The 20,904-nt window shown below is 47.5% G+C and overlaps 1 protein-coding gene across 1 annotated transcript in view; it reads left to right on the top strand.

The window, feature by feature from the left end:
• LOC112232703 (histone-lysine N-methyltransferase 2C-like) overlaps positions 1–20,904 on the top strand; it is a 301,309-nt gene that overhangs the window by 277,058 nt on the left and 3,347 nt on the right. Inside the window, exons 37-57 of the mRNA XM_042298636.1 lie at positions 555–701; positions 1,111–2,970; positions 3,206–3,516; positions 3,832–5,579; positions 5,989–6,103; positions 6,301–6,370; positions 6,461–6,524; positions 6,745–6,977; positions 9,096–10,901; positions 11,087–11,293; positions 14,137–14,298; positions 14,508–14,649; positions 14,866–15,013; positions 15,198–15,376; positions 15,608–15,741; positions 16,357–16,627; positions 17,300–17,412; positions 17,999–18,082; positions 18,361–19,543; positions 19,771–19,907; positions 20,424–20,566. Coding sequence (XP_042154570.1) covers positions 555–701; positions 1,111–2,970; positions 3,206–3,516; positions 3,832–5,579; positions 5,989–6,103; positions 6,301–6,370; positions 6,461–6,524; positions 6,745–6,977; positions 9,096–10,901; positions 11,087–11,293; positions 14,137–14,298; positions 14,508–14,649; positions 14,866–15,013; positions 15,198–15,376; positions 15,608–15,741; positions 16,357–16,627; positions 17,300–17,412; positions 17,999–18,082; positions 18,361–19,543; positions 19,771–19,907; positions 20,424–20,566 — 9,257 coding nt within the window. The remainder of the gene's footprint in view (positions 1–554; positions 702–1,110; positions 2,971–3,205; positions 3,517–3,831; positions 5,580–5,988; positions 6,104–6,300; positions 6,371–6,460; positions 6,525–6,744; positions 6,978–9,095; positions 10,902–11,086; positions 11,294–14,136; positions 14,299–14,507; positions 14,650–14,865; positions 15,014–15,197; positions 15,377–15,607; positions 15,742–16,356; positions 16,628–17,299; positions 17,413–17,998; positions 18,083–18,360; positions 19,544–19,770; positions 19,908–20,423; positions 20,567–20,904) is intronic.

Below are 20,904 nucleotides of genomic sequence, written 5' to 3'. Positions count from 1 at the left end.
CTGGGAATGGAGGGAGGGGGATATGAAAGCATGGGTACACTGTAAAGCAGGGTTTCTCAACTACTGTTCTAGGAGTTGTTGAGGATTCGTTTGGCCTTCATTTTTAAATGTTACTATGTTTTTTGTTTAAACTGAGTCTGAGGGTATGGGATTGGATGCAGGATTGTGTGGCAATTGCATGCATGCCTTTAAAAGTAGATAAAATATTTTTGTTTAGTGGCTGCCTTGGCAGGTCTTCAGGAAGCCAAATGGTATAAGTGGGATTTTGTTCCTGCATGTTGAGAAACCCTGGTGTGAGAGCAGTGTACACTTATTTTTTTATGTGTACATGTATTTAATGACACCATAATACACCACCATAATAATCAAAGTACCGCATGTCAGGGGAATGGTGAGTAGGAGCAAGGTGGTGAGATTGAACATAACATAACCTGGGGGCATGAAACAGATTTTTTTATTAAACTTTATATATGTGCATGGTTGAGTGAGTCATTTTTAAACAATACATTTGGCGTTCTCATACAGTCTACTAATTCTTAATTTGCATTGAAAAGGGAGAGTTAAATCAGATGTGGGGACCCCTTAAGAAGCAGCAGGAAAAGGTCCCAAAAAGCAAAGCCATAAAATCAACAAATAAAGACGTCCTTTTTGGACATTCCAACCAGGCAACTATAGCTGCAGGAGGTGGAAAAAATTCTCTGGTAAGATTCCCAAGGCGAAGCACTGTTCTGGTATTCGTCTGCCGAGAACCAATAAAGCAAAATTTACAAGGTGTAAGAAAAGCAAACTGTAAAGTGGAGTTGTAGGGAGAAAAGCTTGGTTAACTGGTAAAAATCTGTCCTTGGTCCTGAAAAAACACAGTAACAGCCTCCAGAAGCTTTATTTCATCACCATATTATGACATACACCCTCACATTGTTCCCTCTTGCATGGCTTAACACCACACGCTAGACCCACTCATATTGAAAAAGCATTAAAACTTTGTTGTGAGTGAGGGAAAGAAAGCATTCTTAGTACCATGTCATCATAAAATTACAAATTCCATGCTTCCAAAAATGCTTAATTAACTGAAGTGTCTCTCCTCCCCTGCTTTTCTTGTTTCCATGGCAGCAAATGAGACAAAAGAGCAAGCAGCAGGCGAAGATTGAAGCCACTCAAAAGCTGGAGCAGGTTAAAAATGAGCAGCTCCAGCAACAACAACAACAACAGCTGTTTAGCAGTCAGGCAGGTGGAGATACAACCCCTAATAGTGGTAACCAGAGCCCCATGACTCCTCAGCCCAGCAATGGAGGAAAGTCTGGAAACTCGTCCCCACTGCAGCCAATAGTGTCTAAGGATGGCTTCGCTAGACCACAACTCCCGGGCACACCCACCTCTGGGTCACAGGATGACGTGTTCCTCAGACCCCAGCTCCCACCTCCGTCCTCGAGGACGCCCACCCAGGAGACCTCGTACCCTCAACAGGGACCATCCTCCCAGCCCCAGTCACCACATATGTTTTCCCCGGATTCCTCCTCAGGCTCCCGGCCGTCCTCGCCCTGGGACCCATACGCCAAAATGGTGGGCACCCCGAGACCGCCCCCTGGGGGTGGTGGATCCACCACGCCCCGGCAGAACTCTCTGTCGGAGATGCAGGAAAGGGGAGGGAGGCCTTCTGGTAATGCTGACCCCTATGCTAAGATGCCAGACACCCCCAGGCCCCCTGACCCCTTTGTTAAACCCATGGGACCTGCCAGGGTGGGCCCTTCAGGACTGGTTGAGCAGCAGCAACAACAGCAGGTCAGGCACAACATGATGAGCCCTCCTTCTGGAGGAGAGACTTTTGCCAGGATGGGTGTACACCGAGCCGAGGTCTACCAGCGCATGTCTCACAACCGCATGATCCTCTCGGACCCCTACTCCAGGCCTTTGCTCACTCCCATCCCTGGCAGCAATGAGTCAGGCTCCGTCTCGGTGTTCAAAGCCCCCATGCCTCCCCAGCAGTCCCAGCAAGAGCCCTACGGTGGCCCTATGCCTGGGGGACTTAAACGAGGGCCATCTGATGGCTTTCCCCAAGGACTACAGGCCGACCCTTACGCCCAGCAGCCTCTCACCCCCCGGCCACTCATGGGGGAAGGGTTCCCCAACGAGCCCAAGATGATGTGCCAAACCCAGGAGGGCCATTTCTCTCAACCCATGCCAATGATTAGACACCCTCACAGAAACCCGTATGCACAAGCGCCATCTACCCCGAGACCGGATTATTCACAGCAGATGTCTGACCCTTACACCCAACCACCAGGCACCCCCAGACCTCACTCTGATAGCTATGCTCAAACTCCCGGCACCCCAAGGCCACACTCGGATCCCTCATACCTGCAGACGCCGCCTAGCCTTCGTCTAGACCAGTTCCCCCAGCAGCACCCACCCAATCACAGACCGTCTCCATCTCACTCCATGGATCCTTATGCTTCCATGCCAGGTACCCCCAGACCAGCCCCAGGGGATAGGTTTCCCAAATCCCCCGGTAGTCAAAGGAACATGGACCCGTATGCCCAACAACCCGGAACACCAAGACCGCTCCTCGCTGACCCTTACGCACAAGCTCCAGGGACGCCGCGGCCAGAAGCAGGCCCTGATGCCTTCAATCGACTATGCTCCAGACCGACGCCCATGTCCCAGCTCCCAGCTGACCCATTCTCCCACCAGTCTCCGGGCAGGGTGCAGGACGGGTTTGCCTGTCCAAGCGCCCAGGGCTCGCAGACCGCTAAGCACCCGGGAATGTCGGATGAAAGTTTCTCTCTGCCGCAGTCGAATCATCACGGTGGTCAAATGCAGATTCACGATCCCTTTGAACTGGGTCCAATGACACCTTATGCCCAAACTTCGGAAAGGCAGGCCCATGATATCCCTCAGTCTAGCAGAAACACCGTTGACACTCAGAACAGCATGCTACCACACCTGGGAGACACTGAGGAGAAGCTCAGACAGGTATTTCCATTTGGTTGAGACACAATGACACTCACATGGGTAACACTTGAATTGCCATAAAGCCTTCTTCTGTTTGCATAGTTATTGGCAGGTGATTAGCCATTCCGCAGCCAATATGGCAGTGCATGTTGGTGCAACGTGAACATATTTTGCTTCTCTGTAAGGATCCCCTCAAATTTGAATGAATACGTGCATGATGTAACTTGCTAAAGTGTACCGTGCTCTCCCCCCGCAGCGCCAGAGACTGCGCCAGCAGATCCTTAGGCAGCAACAACAGAAGTCTGCCATCCGGCAAGAGAAAGGACTACTACAGGAAACTGTTGCAGCCCCCAGCCCGGGGACACCCCGCCACTGGTCACATGACGATCCCGCCCCACAGAATGACATGTTCGGCAGACCACCACCACCTTACCCAGGACCCATGAGAGGAGGTCAGAGGTTCCCTGGTACCTTTCTAGGGGACCAGCGAGGACACTTCCCCAATGAGGGCCAGTTTGCCAGACCCCACTTCCCCAGGGACATGGGCATGAGACCACAAGAAATGAGGTTAGTTGAATTTGACAGCATAGATTTCACTCAGCTGTATTTTGTTCAAACTTCTTTGTATACACAGGGTCTTTACCCATATTCAGCTGTATATTTTTATAATTGGCTTGCAGAATTTATTGCTCCCCTTGACAAGATTAAATTAATACAATTATGTTTAACATGCTCGAAATGTGGAATGAAGTGTCATTGTTGAAGTCCCACTTAGTGTAATCTTCCTTATTGAAGATGTGTATAGGGAGCAACCAGTGCTGTTGTGTTATGCTTGGGATGTAGTCACGGATAAGCATTTGACAATGTGTTTTCTACTCTCAGGTTTGGATTCCCTCCCAGCCCTCAAGGATCCCTTCAACCAGGCCAGGAGCAACACTTCCTCAGGGCCCTTCACCAGATGCCCAGTGGGCCCATGGTCGACAATGTTCCACCCCAGATGAGAATGTCTCACTCTGTGGACTTTTCCAGGGGGGTCATGGGGGGCAACACCCAGATGGGGCTCCCCCAGCCCTTCCCCCCACAGGGCCTTCCTGTCCAGCAGCACAACATCATGGGTCAGCCGTTCATCGAGCTCCGCCACAGGGCCCCTCAGAACAGAATGAGGATGCCCTTTGGGCATGGACCTCCCAATGTCATGGACCCCTCCAACCAGCCCCAGATACCACCCCAGGGCTTCATGGAAGGCCAGGAGATGGGCTTCGCTGGGAACCAGTTATCCAGAATGATGGACCCCATGATGGACAGTCCTTCCCAGGGATCGGTCGGTCACACACACATGTCGGCTAGTATGGAGAACCTGCACCAGCAGCAGACTGAAGTCCCAATGACCATGGGGCAGCGACAGCATCCTTCACTGAATAGGTCACTCAGCCACCCTGTCACTGGTGAGCCACTCAATGCAGCGTCTAGTATGCTCTTGCCTGGGTCTAGCACCGGTCAAACGGAAGAGACTCAGATACCCAGTGGAGACGGAATTGAGGAAAACTTGGACGCTGAAGACTCCGCAGTAAAGGACCTTGAAGATGTGGAGGTCAAAGACCTGGTCGATCTGAACCTGAACCTGGACCCGGATGATGGCAAAGACCTTGAACTGGGACCCAATGACCTGCACCTCGACGACTTCCTCATGTCAGGGAAGTTTGACCTCATCGCCTACACGGACCCCGAGCTCAACCTGGATGACAAGAAAGACATGTTCAGTGAAGAAGATCTGGACCTGGGCGACCCTATGGAGGACCACCAACAGGGTGAGACCTCAGACCTCCAGAAAGCCTTGTCGGAGAAGAGGAAAGGCAGCGTGGATGGCGCAGCCACCTCGTCCCGATCCGGGGGGAAATCTGACAAACGGGAGGCCAACGAAGCGAAAGAGACCTTAGACATGTTTAAAACCGAGGATACAATCAAAACGGAGGTCAAAGATGAACACGTGCAAAACCAGGACCAGTCTCTCTGCAGTGGCCCGATGAATGACAACAGAACCATGACAAACCAAGAGGGCGCAGGGCTGTATGAACAGCCTGGACAAACTGACTCCGGCTCAACTCCGGTCCTCTCCTGCCTTCTGATCAAAGAAAAACTGGAAAACATTGGGTTTGGCCCAAACTGCTCTCCTCAAAAAGGTAACATGGCTGCACAGGCCACCGGGCTACACCCAAGCACTGGCATGCTGATGCTACCTAGGCAACACTCCCAAGACAACAGGCTCAATCCCAGCGTGGCTATGGGACATCGGGTGAGCCCCACGTTGGTTCAGAGCAGACTTTCAATGGGAAACCTCAGCTTCGGGGCCTCAGCCAACCAACAGGTGGAGCTCAACCTAGCCATGGTTGGAGCCGGTCAGCAGCCCACTGCCCACGGCCTGAACCCCCAGGGCCAGCAGGGCATATTCCCCCAACAGCAGGGACCCTCACTGAGGCAGGCCGGCCCACAGAACAGGCCTCTGCTGCTGGAAGAGCAGCCCCTCCTCCTACAGGACCTGCTGGACCAGGAGAGGCAGGAGCAGCAGCAACAGAGGCAAATGCAGGCCATGATCCGACAGCGCTCCAGCGACTCCTTCTTCCCCAATATGGGTAAGGGCATTGAGCTTCAGATAGACATGTCTACTGTTTTGGTCACCCGTTTCATTTAGTCACACACATTACCAGGGTGTTGTCAGATTAGTTATCTGGGGGTTTTTTAGTCATTTTGCATGGTCATCCTTTTTGGTATAAATGTGGAATGTCGAGCCATTTCAGTTGGAGCCTCATGCTTTATTAAAGATTCTGAGGGAAAAGAAGTACTTGACATTTGTTCAATTGTAATTTGAGGAACAGAATGTTGGACTTAATTATTTTTTACGAAGAGACACTTTTGGGAGTCTTACTTCACCAGCGTTCCATCCATAATTTTGACATGGCACTTGTTAGGGGTGGCTTCTTTTGAAATGGCTTAAAAGAAGGTCAACTAGCTACAATTAAGTGGACTTCTTTATTTTTTTAGCAGACTTTGATGCCATCACGGACCCGATCATGAAGGCCAAGATGGTCGCTCTAAAGGGAATCAATAAAGTCATGGCTCAAAACAGCATGGGAATGCCCCCAATAGTCATTAACAGGTAAGACAAAAGCTCACCCTAATGCTAGCTCATTATTTGTGCTTGTGGGTAATATGTACATTCATTTAAAGGTTTTTTGTAATACTCTCTTGGTCCGTCCGAAACACTATTGAGAAGCTTAGTATTGGATGGGAAATATTTAGAAGTAAATTTAATGTTCCCTAAAACAACGATCCTCTCATTTGTCTTTGTGGCAGAATTCAGCAGACGCCAGGAGCACATGGACCAGATGCTGCCGCCGCTCTGCCTCAACATGTGCTTGGACAGGTAAGCATTGTGAATCAACCACTGTCTGTCTGTTTCATCTATTCTACTAAAAAACAAGGCCTCATTACCGTTTGTTAATTGTTTTCGCAGGACGGGAAGTTGGCTCCACAGATGGCAAGACCAAACCCCCCAAATTTTGGACCTGGATTTGTCAGTGAGTGGACGACAGCCCAACGTTTTTTAATTTGAATTTGATCATGACATCCTTATTCACATTAACCAAATGATTAATCATAGACCATTCTTTAGGTTTCTTCAGTATTTCATATGTTGACCCCCATATCCAATCCAGGGTCTCTTCGATTTCACCTATATCCCTTTGGGATTTATACATCCAAAGTAAAAATGGCACCTAACCCAGTCTTGTCTCTCAGACGACAGCCAGAGGAAGCAGTATGAGGAGTGGCTCCAGGAGACCCAGCAGCTGCTCCAGATGCAGCAGAAGTTTCTAGAAGATCAGATTGGGGCCCACAGGAAGTCCAAGAAGGCCCTGTCGGCCAAACAGCGGACCGCCAAGAAGGCGGGCCGGGAGTTCCCTGAGGAGGACGTCGAGCAGCTGAAGCATGTGACCGAGCAGCAGAGTGTGGTGCAAAAGCAGTTGGAGCAGGTAGCTAACTAAATGTAGCAGGAGTTAATTACCGGCATTCCATGTTGAAGGTTTTGAAAATATTGAGATCTTGGATTTGGCTTATGTTTTTTACATTACAAGATTTTACAACGTTACATGGCATAATCTGTAAAATGATTGGAAAGTCTGAGTACCTAAATAATGTAAAGAAAGAGAGCGGTTGTAGTCATTCACCTTGAAGAGGTGGATAAGAAAAGGGAATCATATCTTAAGCCACCTGAATAGGCTGATTCTCTCTGGAATCTTTGAGGGTCTACTTCAGGATTTGCCTCCAACCCTTTTGGTTTTAAGCACCTGTATCATTTTGGATTCTATCTTAGAGATTTTCTCTTGAAGTTAAACCTCTGTTGGCGGCTCTTTATCACGTCTTTGCTTTGTATTCCTGTCCCCTCAGAAATGGGAAAACACCTTGATTATGACCATGAACGTTTTGGGTTAAATGTCCTCCACCTTTGCAACACAAAGCTTAATTGCTGCAATACATCTGCTACTTTTATTTTGTATTTATTTGATTGAACTTTTATTTTACTAGGCAATTTACAATGGCAAAACACCCATCACAAAACACCCATCACAACAAGAGACATCACAAAACACCCATCACAAAACACCCATCACAACAAAGAACTACTTGTTTTATTGAGAATCAAGGGAAACATTACGCCCGAAAACAAACCTTTTGACCTTTTCTTAGCAACAAAGTGTCGACTTCGCTAATTATTTCCAACTGTTGTGACCTTTTCATTGTGGCGAGGCGCGAGACTTCACTGTCACATGAAGACCACAGGAGACAGCAGACATGATTTATTCTGTGACATTAACACAGTCTACTCTGTCAACATTTTCACAAGGCTTTACTAAGTAACTGCCAAAATAAAAGAAACGCCAACATATAGTGTCTTAACGGGGCGTTGGGCCACCATAACAGCTTCAATCCACCTTGACATACACTACCGTTCAAAAGTTTGGGGTCACTTATGAAAGGTCCATGTCCCTGCTCCAGATACTCAACTAAAGGCCAGATACTGTAAAGGCCAGTTGTATTTATTCTTTAATCAGTACAACAGTTTTCAGCTGTGCTAACATAATTGCAAAAGGGTTTTCTAATGTTAAATTAAAAAATAAAAATAAACTTGGATTAGCTAACACAACGTGCCATTGGAACACAGGAGTGCTGGTTGCTGATAATGGGCATCTGTACACCTATGTAGATATTCCGTTTAAAAAATCTGCCGTTTCCAGCTACAATAGTCATTTACAACATTATCAATGTGTACACTATATTTCTGATCAATTTGATGTTATTTTAATGGACAAAAAATGTGCTTTCTTCCAAAAACAAGGATATTTCTAAGTGACCAAAAACTTTTGAACAGTAGTGTCGATTCTACAAGTGTCTGAAAATCTATTGGAGGGATGCGACAACATCCTTCCACAAATTCCATCAGTTGGTGTTTAGTTGATAGTGGTGGAAAACACTATCTCGGGCAGCTCTAGAATCTACTATAAGTGTTCAATTGGTTTGAGATCTGGTGACTATAACACACACATACACACACCCTTTAAACCCCCTATGCTCCTTTGAGACCCTCTTTCAAAGTCATTGAAATCTCTTCTAGCCATGGTAGACAAAATAATGGCCAACTGAGCATTTTTATACATGACCCTAAGCTTGATGGGATGCTAATTTCTTAATTAACTCAAGAACCACACCTGTGTGGAAGCATCTGCATCACTCATTTACTCGTGTTTTCCTTTTTGGCAGTATATTCTAAGATATTAAGATAATGTTATTTACTTGGTAATGGTTCAATCTGATTTCTTGTGGGTAGTGAATTCATTGAAGCATTTACTATATCACTAAGCATTCTCTAGTTCCAGGTAATTGCCAATTTTATGGAGGCATAAGCAACAGAAAATAGTATTTGATCACTCTGTTCTTTCTGTGATTGCCAGGTAAATACCAATTCTAATTGGGCTGGATACAAAAGTGGTGCCTAAAAATGTTTCTCAATATCTTCTTGGACTGTGCAGATCCCTTCAATCTGCTCACATTTCTCTGTTTTCTTTTTCCTCTGTTTTCTTTCTCTCTGGTAGATTCGGAAACAGCAGAAAGACCACGCAGAGCTGATAGAGGAGTACCGTGTCAAGCAGCAGCAGCAACGGCCATGTCTCCAGGCTCCTATGATGCCACCCATGCCTGGGATGCATACTCAAGCTGCCCCTATGATGCCCGGAGCGCCCCCTATGGGCCAGCCCATGATGGGGCCCATGATGCCAATGCAGCCCCACCCCAGCCAACATAACCCTGCCTGCATTCCCAACATGCCAGGCTGGCACCCAGGGGGAGCCCAAGGACTGATGGGAGGCCCAGGTCCAAGAATTCCAGCTCACATGCCCCCACAGATGCCCCTTGCCAGCCCTGCCCAGTTGCCACCGCCCCAGTTACCACCCCAAGCCCAACTACCACCACAGCCCCCACCCTCAATGGTGCCTGGCGCAAAAGCTACACCAACGGGAAACGGAGCAGGTGCCCAGGGAACGAACGGTGGAAGTGGTGGCAACAGCCTCGCTGTCAAATTTGACGACAACAACCCATTCAGTGAGGGCTTCCAGGAGCGCGAGAGGCGGGACCGCCTGAGGGAGCAGCAGGAGAGACAGAGGGTCCAGCTTATGCAGGAGGTGGAGAGGCACCGGGCCATGCAGCAGCGGCTGGAGATGGAGCAGCAAGGCCTGGGTCTGGGGCCTACTGGGCTCCCATCCGGCTCTGGAGCTACAAACCCCGGAGGGGATAGCTTGGCCCACATGCCATTCTACAGTACTGATCTGCCCCAAGACTTCATGCAACCCTCTAGGCCTCAACAACAGCAGGGGCAGCTAGGGCCCATGTACCCCGAGCAGAGCAACATGCAGCCAAGCTTCACCAGCACTGGCGGGCCACTCCCAGGTCAGGGCTTCATGCCGGATGGTGAGCGCAGGTCCATGCCTGGGAACAGGGCATTTGGTAGTCCCGAGATGGGTCCCAATTTCCGGTCCAAAATCCCCATGCTACAGGGGCTTAACTACCCCCCTGGACAGCCCCGTCCCGCTGGGTTCAGAGACCGTGGGATTATGTCTCAGGTTGGGGGCGAGGGACATGGACCCCCATTCGGAATGGACTCATCCACCCCCCTACCGCCCAACTACCCCGGCTCAGGCCAGTCCTTGATCCAGCTCTACTCCAACATCATCCCAGAGGAGAAGGCCAAGAAGAAGAGGAACAGGAAGAAGAAGAGAGACTCTGTCGACGACGCAGACTCAGTCAAGACCCCATCCACTCCCCACTCAGACCTCTGCGCCCCACTGACTCCCTCCCACATGTCTGACACCTCATCCACCCCCACCCGGAGCCTCAGCATTCCCGGAGAGCAGGATCTGTCTGATCTTTTCCTCCCTGTGGGGTCCTCGGGTTTGGCCCCCTCCTCAGAACTGGAGAGGCAGCTCTCGGGCAGCAGCTTAGCCCAGGGTGGGCTCTCCAACATGGGCTCGGAGAATGACCGGGCCTCCCTGTTTGACGAAACCCTCCAAATCAAGCTGGAGAGGATAGAGACTGAGTGCAGAGGGGCCGTGGCAGCCAACGAAGGGTCTGCCTTGTGGCACGGTCCCCGAGCCGGGGGGATAGTGAAGGAGGAGGAGGGAAGCGAGGGGGGGCTCTCTTCGCCACTCCATGGCGCCAAAGGGGGGGACGCAGGGAATGAGCTGCTTAAGCACCTGCTGAAAAACAAGAATACGTCCCCGCCGGGTGCCAGCGCCAACCAGGCCCCTCCCACACAGCAGATGTCCTGCAACAGCCTTAGCTCAGAGCAGGAGGCCTCGGCAGACCTCAAAGCCACCGCCAGGCCGGCCTCCACCACCAACAACATGGTGAGACGGGAAAGACCACATTCACACAGACACTATAATCATCACACCTATGTTCTGAAATCAAACTATTTGGGTATAAAATGCACAAAAAAATTGCTATTCAGTACTACATTCCTAAAGAAAGCCCTTTGTTGTGTCTATAATAGTAGCTCACCAACCTTGCTTGTATCATTGTATTTTCCCAGACTCCCCCACACAGTCAGCTGACAGGAAGCACAGAGCTTCTAGAACCCTCGGTTCCGGCACAGGGCAAAAGGAAGCAGCAACGCAACAAACGGACGCCCAAAAACGGGGCGGAGAAACCGCCGTCACGCTACAAGAGGAGGAAGAAGGAGGAAGAGGAGAGGCAGATCGGTTATTCCAGTACTGACAGTCTGACACAGCTCAAACGGGTACATGTCATAGTAGTCAGACACCAAACAGTGTTGAATGTGTTGATTAGCGTGTGTTTATTGAATCTGCAGTGGCGATTTTAGCATGTAAATCTTGGTGGAGCAAACTCAAAAAGAAATGTTTTTATGCATGCCAGCAAAGCCACTACACAACACATGAATTTCACTATAACGGTGACAAACAGTGCCCACAAACTGTTAGGGTCTACATAAAGCTGTCCCAACAGCAGATCTTTCCTCCGCTACACCTGGATATCAGCTGAGCCTTGTCTGGCAGCAAAACAGTTTATTCAGCCTCATTTACTGCCTTTAAAAAAAACATTGCTGCTATGGTTGACCTCCTTAAACAAATGTGGTTTTGCCTGGCAATTGAGATGTACAAACTATGGCATAAGGGGACGATAAGAGGCAATCCGTAATTTCGATTAAGACATTAATGAGCGAGCTAAGACGGACATAGTCAATATAACTATTTTTTTCAGCACTTTTGAAATGTACAGCGACAGAATTCAGAACATGGGCCGTTAAGAGTATTATCGCTGTACACCAAGTCAGGACCGTAGGATAAATAAAAGGGGCATAATAAGCAGACAATGAAAGCTCTTACAATATTAGATGATGGCATTTCTCTAAAATAGGCTTTAGGCTACATGTGTACCACCAAGTCAGAATAGTAGGGGGAGGGGCAAAGGGACCAAATTATTAGGGTGAGGCACATGGGCTACTAACAGCTTACTACACAACATACACTTAGTATTACTTTCTTGGCTAAAGTATACATATCTCCCCGGCATATTACATCATTTATTCAGCAGCATTACAATTTTGCACTTACCTTGTTCTGTGCTCACTTGAACAGGAAGGTCGCGTGGCGGTCCTTCTTGTGGGCAAATTATGTCATCAAAGTCTGACATTCATGGTGCTTTCATGACAACTGGGAACTAAGTTTGAATCATGACGTCAGTGATCTTCAGGTCGGAGCTCTAGAAAGAGGCCTGAGGTCCCGAATTGGAATTCTGAGTTGGATGACCGTTCAAAACGTATTTTCCCAGAGTTCCCAGTTGTCTTGACAGCAGGCAGAAGTCCTGCTGGATTGACAGCATGGCCAATGTATCCAACCTTTTCTGGCCCATGGTGTTGCATGTGAATGTTTATCATTTTAAGCATGGAAAAGAGGCCCTTAAACACATACTTGGACTACACAGCTTCTCCACTAACTAGGAGGCAAAATTAGTGATTGCGTTGCAAAGCTTGCAGTTAGCCACTGATTCCTTCCAAACCACTCATTGTTGAATTTGTGATTTCCAACTTTTTGTGTAATGTTTGTCCATTGTCCGTTTTATCTATAATTTCTCTTAATATGACAAGGATTTACCAGTAGATTGTTGACTTGATTCATGATAACTGCTAGCTTGCTAGCTAAGATTTTGAAAGTATGATGTTGACATGATCAGTCCAATCAAAGCTACAACGTGATTTGACATCATTTTATCGGTGACCAATTTGTTTTATTTCACCAGGTGGCCAGTTGAGAACAAGTTCTCATTGACAACTGCAACCTGGCCAAGATAAAGCAAATCAGTGCAACAAAAACAACAACACAAAGTTACACATGGGATAAACAAACGTACAGTCACCTTGACCTTAAGCCTTCTTAGATTGGCACTTCTAATGTAAATCTACAGCATCACCCAAGGGGCTTGAATTTTCTAGCTGTCCCTGTAGATTTTGCAGTGACGTAGTGTCCCCATGAGTGACAGAACACTGAGTCAATCACGGTGCAACTAGAGAACATTACCAACCCCTACGCTATGCATTTTCCACTGGTTGCCCCACAACCACAGGTAGCACAGAGCTAGCCTGAAACACCTACATTTTGGAGCTGACTCACTCAAGAAAGCAAAACAAAGACAATGTTTATATCTGGCTTTATTAACTCAATGATTCATTTATTTTGACATTGTTTGCAAACTGATATGTGACGCGTATTAATCCCCACCTGCCCTGAATTTTTTAAAATGTGTATTTAACCTTTATGTAACTAGGCAAGTCAGTTAAAAACAAATTCATATTTTACAATGACAGCCTACCCCAGCCAAACCGTCCCCAACCAGGATGACGGCCAGTTGTGATACAACCCGGGATCAAACCAGGGTCAGTAGTGATGCCTCTAGCACTGAGATGCAGTGCCTTGATCGCTGTGCCACTCTGGAGTCCCATAGGACGGGTTGCCACTGTGAATGTGTTGATTGGCTAATTGGTCTGGTAGTATAGCCAGGCCCAAAACAAATGTCTGTATTTTGATAATTTAAAAATATATATTTGATTGATGGTGTTTATTGTTGCAACTGTGTGGTGCCGCTTTGGGCAAATTATCACTCAGGCTGCTGCTGATTTTGTAGATGAACGTGTATCTGATATCTTCTTCTGCAGTTGCTTGGGCACAAACGTGGGTGTTATTTTGCTGTTTTCTGTTAACACACCTCATAAATGACTGTCATCTTAATGTTTAATTGAACGGTCCGTGGATTTTTGAAAGAAGCACTCGGAATTTGTGGACGGCATAAACAGAATATTACATGGAAAATATATAGTACTTTTTAGGTGAATAATCATAAAATAATTGCATGTCATTCAGCAGTGAACTATTCTGCTTTTTGTCTTGACCTCCCAAGTCTCCGTACACTTTCGATAAAATGACTTCAGCTAATAACCGTCAATAGTTTTTATTCAATTTCTAGAACAAATTTGAATCCTGTTCAGTGCTTACCTCGAAATGTAAGCAGTGAGAAAGCCTTTGGCCTTACTAACCCTCTTCCCCCTCTTCTCTTCCTCCACATTAGCTCTCTCTGCTGCCCCTGATGGAGCCCCTAATGGGGGTCAACTTTGCCCACTTCCCGCCCTTCGGCAGCGGGCAGGTCAACGGGGAGAACAGGCTGTCGGGCTCCTTCGGCAGCGCCTCTCTGGACGGCGTGTCAGACTACTATTCACAGCTCATCTACAAGGTGAAGAGAGCACACCCTTAGGTCAAAAGTTGTGTAGGCACGTCTGTCTGTTTTTCATGTGAAGAGTACAACAAGGTATATTATAGGAAAGGAATAGATTTGATAGAAAAGAAAAAGGATACCTGCACACTGTTGAATGTTCCTGTATATTCAAACACATTTCCCTAGTTGGATCCAGTTAAAATGTTGTCTGCTTTGCCATTTTGTAGCAGAACAACTTGAGCAACCCACCTACCCCTCCAGCATCACTCCCACCCACGCCGCCTCCCATGGCGAGGCAGAAGATGGTCAACGGGTTCGCCACGGCCGAGGACCTCGCCAGGAAAGCTGCTGTCTTGGGCAGCCATGATGGTAAAGTGACTCGTGTTAAAAATCACTTCGGAGAAGTAATGCTGTGGTCATATTGTAGCCAATGTTAAAGTGATTTGAAAATATATTATATATATATCAAAGAATCTTTGCTGGCATTTTAATGGCAAGACACATTTCTGTGATCTGAAAATAAAAAGGACAATCCATTTTTGTGTTTCAATGGCTGAAATATGTTTGTTGTTGAATTAACATTAGTGATCAAAGGACTGGGAGCCAAGCAGCTACCTACAGCATTCCGGACAGAGGAAGACCTCATGGCCCATGACATCACCCAGGGGCCCAAGACAGTGGACGTTCCCGCCTCGCTCCCCACACCACCCCATAACAACCAGGAGGAACTCAGGTGAGGACTTGCAAATCCACATTTCAATGGGATTTAGAGGCAGGATGGTTCCTACCTCGCTTCTGAACGAGTAACTATAGTAACTAATTTTGCTTCTGAGGGGAGTATTAAAAACTGACTTATATCCTGCTGTACTGCGCTGGCTCAGTGGTTGAACTAGATTCCTTCATTCTGTACGTCCCAGGGGCCAGGACCACTGTGTAGACAGGGACACCCCCGACAGCTTTGTCCCCTCCTCATCCCCCGAGAGCGTAGTCGGCATGGAGATCAGCCGCTACCCCGACCTGTCAAAGGTCAAGGAGGAGCCCACCTCGCCTTGCTCCTCTCCCGTCATACCCATGCTGCCTAGCGCCAGTGGGAAAGGTAAGAATCACACACCTTTCACTCCTGACTGAAGTAGAGGTACCAATAAATGGTCATTTAGAGTTATGTTGAGTTAGAAGTTTTGCTTGTTAGTACTACTAATCATTAGGTAGCGATTGTATTGGTGAAGATCTTTAAGAATAATTCTCAGGCCAGGGTTATACAAGCATTTTAACTGCTGCTTTGTGTTAGTTCCTGTGGAATATTAGATTGTCTGGTTGTTTCCTTTAGGAACTGAGATAAAGCAAGAGGTCAAGACTGAACCCTCAAGCTCCTTCTTCGGGTCCCAGTTTGGACAGCCTCCATCCTGCGCCAAAGCTGGCCTGGTATCCATAGAAATCACCTTGAATCCGGTCTCAGCGGAGGTGAGTGGCTAAACGCAACTGTAAACAGCCCATTTTTACTATTATAGTTTAGTTTATTTCATGTTGTACACATTTGCAGCTATAGACTGAATTGCAGTGGACATAGTGAATAGATACATAACTGTAAATACACTTCTGGGTAACCAAGCCAGACCATATACAACACATTCAAGAAAGCTAATTTCCATGATAGTCTCACGTATAGCTTCGGGCAGGGGTAGGCAACTAGATTCAGCCGTGGGATGATTTTTGTCAGAGCAAATAGACGGGGGCAGGAAAATAATTAAAATAATTTGCAAATTGACTACAACTAAGCACAAAAATAATAATAATAATTATTATTATTTTATACCTTGATTATGTTGAGACACGATCACATGTTTATTTTTTTATTCGTGGGAATATTTGGGAACCGATTGCCTAAATTAAACACAGTTTTTACAGAATTCCTGGTCATTTTAGTCCAAAATAATAAAAATAAGTTCCCCCCAAAAAATACATATCACTCGCGGGCCGAAAACGGCCACCTGTTGCCGACCTCTGGCATGGGGCTGTTGTATTGACCACCACTGGCTATAAACTTATTTGACTTCCCTGACACTTCTGGACCTGCAGAACATCCCTGGCGTTGTGGCTGCGGTGGCCGATCTACTGTGTGTGACCATCCCCGGCAGCTACGAGGTGAGCCGCAGCCCAGAGCGCAGCTCCCTGGCCTTACTGGCTGGACTCAAGGTGCCTCAGACCCAGGGAATGGACCCCCTTCACGTATCCATGTTTCCCCAGCACCAGCAGCCCCCCACCATGAGGTCCCTGAGACCCCCTGGATCACCCAACCATCCCAGAATTAGCCTGCCATTTCAGCCCATTGGCCCACCCACCAGCGCAGGTCAGTACCCACCAGCGATCCAACTTTAATCTGCCGATGGTAACAACTGATAGTGATGGAAGAAATTAGGTTTCTGGCTTCAGAGCTGGTAAAACGGTGGTGGCACTATATCTTTCAGTGAAATTATTTATATATTTTTTTTTATTATTTCTATTATTTATATCTATTTATCACTGTCATGTTATCAACAGACTAACAATCAAATGGCATGCGTTCCTAAGCTTTTCATTTTGGTTATTTCAAAACATGATTTTTCAGTTTGTACAAGCTATTTTAGTAAATATCTTTTAGCTCAGGAAATGGCAGGCAGATAAGCACTGTGATTAAGTTATTTTCCCATTACCCTCAATAAAGGCAATTGGCTGTTTAGAACAGATTTTGGGCTAAATCTGGGCATGGAAACACCAGTCTGTGTGTGAGTCAGAAACCTCTCTACTCTCAGTGGGTAGTCCCATCTAGCCTCATATTGATCATGTCTGAGATGTGAAAAGTTAATGAAAGCCACTAATGATTGGGGAGGTTGAACCTGTTAGCTCTTTGGCTAACTTGATTGTGAAGAAGCTCTTTTGAAATAACCCCAATGCAATCACAATATCTGTCTGTTTCCTTCTTGTTCAGCTGTCTTTCACCCAGGTGTTTTTTGTGACGAATTGATGTAAAAATGTGTTTTAGGTTCAGCTGCCAGGGGGGAGGGGCCTAAACCCCAGTGGTGCTGCCACTGCAAGGTGGTGGTTCTGGGAAACGGAGTGCGCAAGTCCACCAAAGACCTAGCCTGCAGCAAACGGGTAAGCCCCAGATCAGTTGTTGCTCAACTGAAGCAAGTATTGTTACTTAATATGAACATGTTTAGTCATGTAAACTGCAAAAGCCTGAAATTAATTCCTATCGTATAAGAATATGAATTGTCAATTATTAGTATTACCATAATACATTCACTAGATATGGAATGAGATTTATCTAAGCCCAACAATAGTAATGAAATAAAGTAAACCTAACTGCCGCGACGCACCGTCTGATTTACCACGAGATGAGTGGAGATGGCCTGGGTTGAGCATGATCTAATTAGGTTAACAGCCAGGCTGTTTAAATCAGGAGTTACCTTTTGATCTTCTCCTCCTGCCAGCCCACACATGTACACACTTGCCTAGATTAAATAAAGGTAAAATAAAAAACAATGGTTGTTTCTAGACAGTGCGCGACTAATGCATTCAGAACAAGTGACCTGGTTCCTGGTCATTAAAGGCCAAACGTTTTGCAACAGAAAAAAAACAAGTTTCTTATTGGACAGGTTTAGTTGTCCTCCCAGTTTCAGAGCATTTCCTTTATTTTTGCGGCAACTGAACATGATGCTGATGTCTCTGCTTTCTGCAGGAGAGACCGAGCCAGGTCTTCTGCAGCTACAACTGTTTTGTCCTCCACACCGCAGCCACACAGTCCAAAGCCACAGACAGTAAGGTGTGTATCTCCAACTGGACTCTTAGCTTTTTGAGAACCCCACTGACACCAGTACGGTAGGGAGACAGACGACAAGGCAGGATTGTTACAATAGGTTGTAGATTGCATGGAGAATGAGTGGATTTATGGGTTTTCATTTTAGCGCAGTCAAAAAGCAGGTGGACTATTCTAACATGGTCTAACAATGACCACAGCTGGGCAAACAAAGATGCCATTGCTGAGAGTAATTAGCATGAGACTTTTCATTGGATTCCTAATGAGTAAACTCTCTTTCGCAGCCAAACACGTCTCCTCTCTTGCCTGAGTCGTCGGTCAAAGAGAGCCCGTCCAAGGTGCTCCACCAGTATAGTAACAACATGTCCACACTGGACGTCCACTGCCTGGCCCAGCTGCAGCCTAAACAGTCTGCCCCCTCCAGCCCCCCTCCCATCTCCTTCCCCACAGAGAAACCCAAGCCGGACACCCTCAAGGTGACGGTCAAGCTCAAGCCAAGGCCCCGAGCAGTCCACTCTGCCAGCGGGGGTGGTGATGACATGTCGCCCCGCCACCACAAGCGCTGGAAGGGCCTGCGCTGGCGCAAGTGGAGTGTACACGTCGTGTTTCCCACTAGAGGCAGCCTGATGTCCTCTCTGCCCGGTGAGGATGAGGTGGATGAGCTGCTGAGGAAGCTGGGTGCCTCTCTGCGTCCTGATCCCCTCCCCCGGGACCTGCGGCGTTGCTGCTTTTGCCACGAGGAGGGCGATGGCATGACAGACGGCCCCGCACGCCTCCTCAACCTGGACCTGGACCTGTGGGTACACCTGAACTGCGCCCTGTGGTCATCTGAGGTGTATGAGACGCAGGCGGGCGCCCTGATCAACGTGGAGCTGGCACTGCGGCGGGGCATGGCAGTGCGCTGCACCTACTGCCAGCAGACAGGCGCCACCAGTGGCTGCCACCGGCTGCGCTGCGGCAACGCCTACCACTTCACGTGCGCGCTCAAGGCCCAGTGCACCTTCTTCAAGGACAAGACAATGCTGTGTCACCTGCACCGGCCCCGTGGCATCGGCGGTGGCGATGGGAGAGGAGGCGACAGGGCCGTGGCGCCCGCCACTACCCACCACGACCAGGAGCTGCGATGCTTCACAGTGTTCCGCCGCGTCTACGTGCAGCGCGATGAGGCACGGCAGATGGCCAGCATCGTGCAGCGTGGCGAGCGCCGGCACACGTTCCGCGTGGGAAGCCTGGTGTTCCACACCGTGGGTCAGCTGCTGCCCCAGCAGATGGCTGCCTTCCACTCAGCGAACGCCATCTTCCCCGTGGGCTACCGGGCCAGCCGCATCTACTGGAGCACACGCCAAGGCAACCACCGATGCCGCTACCTGTGCTCGGTGGAGGAGAACGAGGGCCAGCCGGAGTTTGTGGTGCGGATGATAGAGCAAGGCTACGATGATCTGGTGCTCACCGGCGCCTCACCCAAAGGTAAGAGGGCAGGGTCAAATACATAAGTCAAACAATTCAAAAGCTACATCAAACTCACCTCAAATACTTTGACAAATGCATTTGTCTGGTGTAGAAACAGGGTGAAGGATGGTTAGAAAACCAGCCAAAATATGGGTTATGGTTAGATTTACACAAAGTAAAACTAGACACATCCTGATAAATTAATCTAGTTACCCTGACTGTCGAATCTCCCCTCTGTGTTGTAGGTGTATGGGACAAGATTCTGGAGCCTGTGGCTGACCGGCGTAACGAATCAGGAACTCTGAAACTGTTCCCCGTCTACTTGAAGGGAGAGGACCTGTTTGGATTCACTGTCACCGCCGTCACCAGGATTGTAGAATCGGTAAGAGCACAGATGGCAAGAGAGAGTAAAATGAATAGTTTGAGAGGGTTGAACGTTTTAGGTGGGTGTGCAGTATAGCAGTTTGGTTTTGACTTTTGAATTGGTTTGGGCAAATTTTTAACACTTTTGTTAAAAGCTCCCATGCAAAATAACTTCAACTCCATTAGGTGCTTTAAAGGAAAAGGCTTTCCATATGCACTCTAAGTACTTTGATGAAAGGTTCTCCATCAAACACACTAGTTTTATCTGACTTTGCAGTTGATTATGAAAGCACTTTTTCAGTCTAAGGTTAAGTGGTGTAAGAGAACTATTTTATAAACTCCCTGTAGGAAAAACAGTTCAATAAATCCACTCATGTATCTTAATGGAAACCTGAAATGTCCTGTTGAGTGTTTAAAGTAAGATGAATACTTAATTGCAGCTTGTAATTAACAACTATTGGTTATTATTGACCCATTTTAATGGATTGAGCTGCTTGAAAATGTTTTTAAAAATAAAAAAAATGTGTGTGTGCAGCTCCCCGGAGTAGAAGCCTGTGACAGATATACTTTCCGGTTCGGACGCAACCCTCTCATGGAGCTCCCCTTGGCCATAAACCCAACTGGCAGTGCCCGCTCAGAACCCAAGGCCTGCAGCCATGTCAAGAGGTTGGTGTTAAGGTATTCTGTGTCATTTTACACTTAAGTTCCTGCCATGTTTGTTTCGGTTGATCACTGTTTTATCTCTGTAACACTTTGTCTTTGTTCCATCCACAACAAGGTGTTCGCTCTCCTCTTTCTTTATGCTTGTTGTTCTTCCTTATACTTTAACTTCACTGCTGCCTGCTTGAAGTCAAAACAGGTCATCTTTCAGCTTTCATTTGTTTAAATCAATGAACAGCTCAGTAACAAAAGATAACTGGCTTCCCTCATCACTGTTTTCTTGTGACATTGAAGGATGACTATTTCATCTGTTATCAGTCAGCATTGTACATCTTACTGTCTTAGTGCCCTGATGA

Source organism: Oncorhynchus tshawytscha, linkage group LG16 (genome assembly GCF_018296145.1).
Source record: "Oncorhynchus tshawytscha isolate Ot180627B linkage group LG16, Otsh_v2.0, whole genome shotgun sequence".
Lineage (NCBI taxonomy): Eukaryota > Metazoa > Chordata > Actinopteri > Salmoniformes > Salmonidae > Oncorhynchus > Oncorhynchus tshawytscha.
This window is presented reverse-complemented; position numbering and strand designations above follow the sequence as displayed.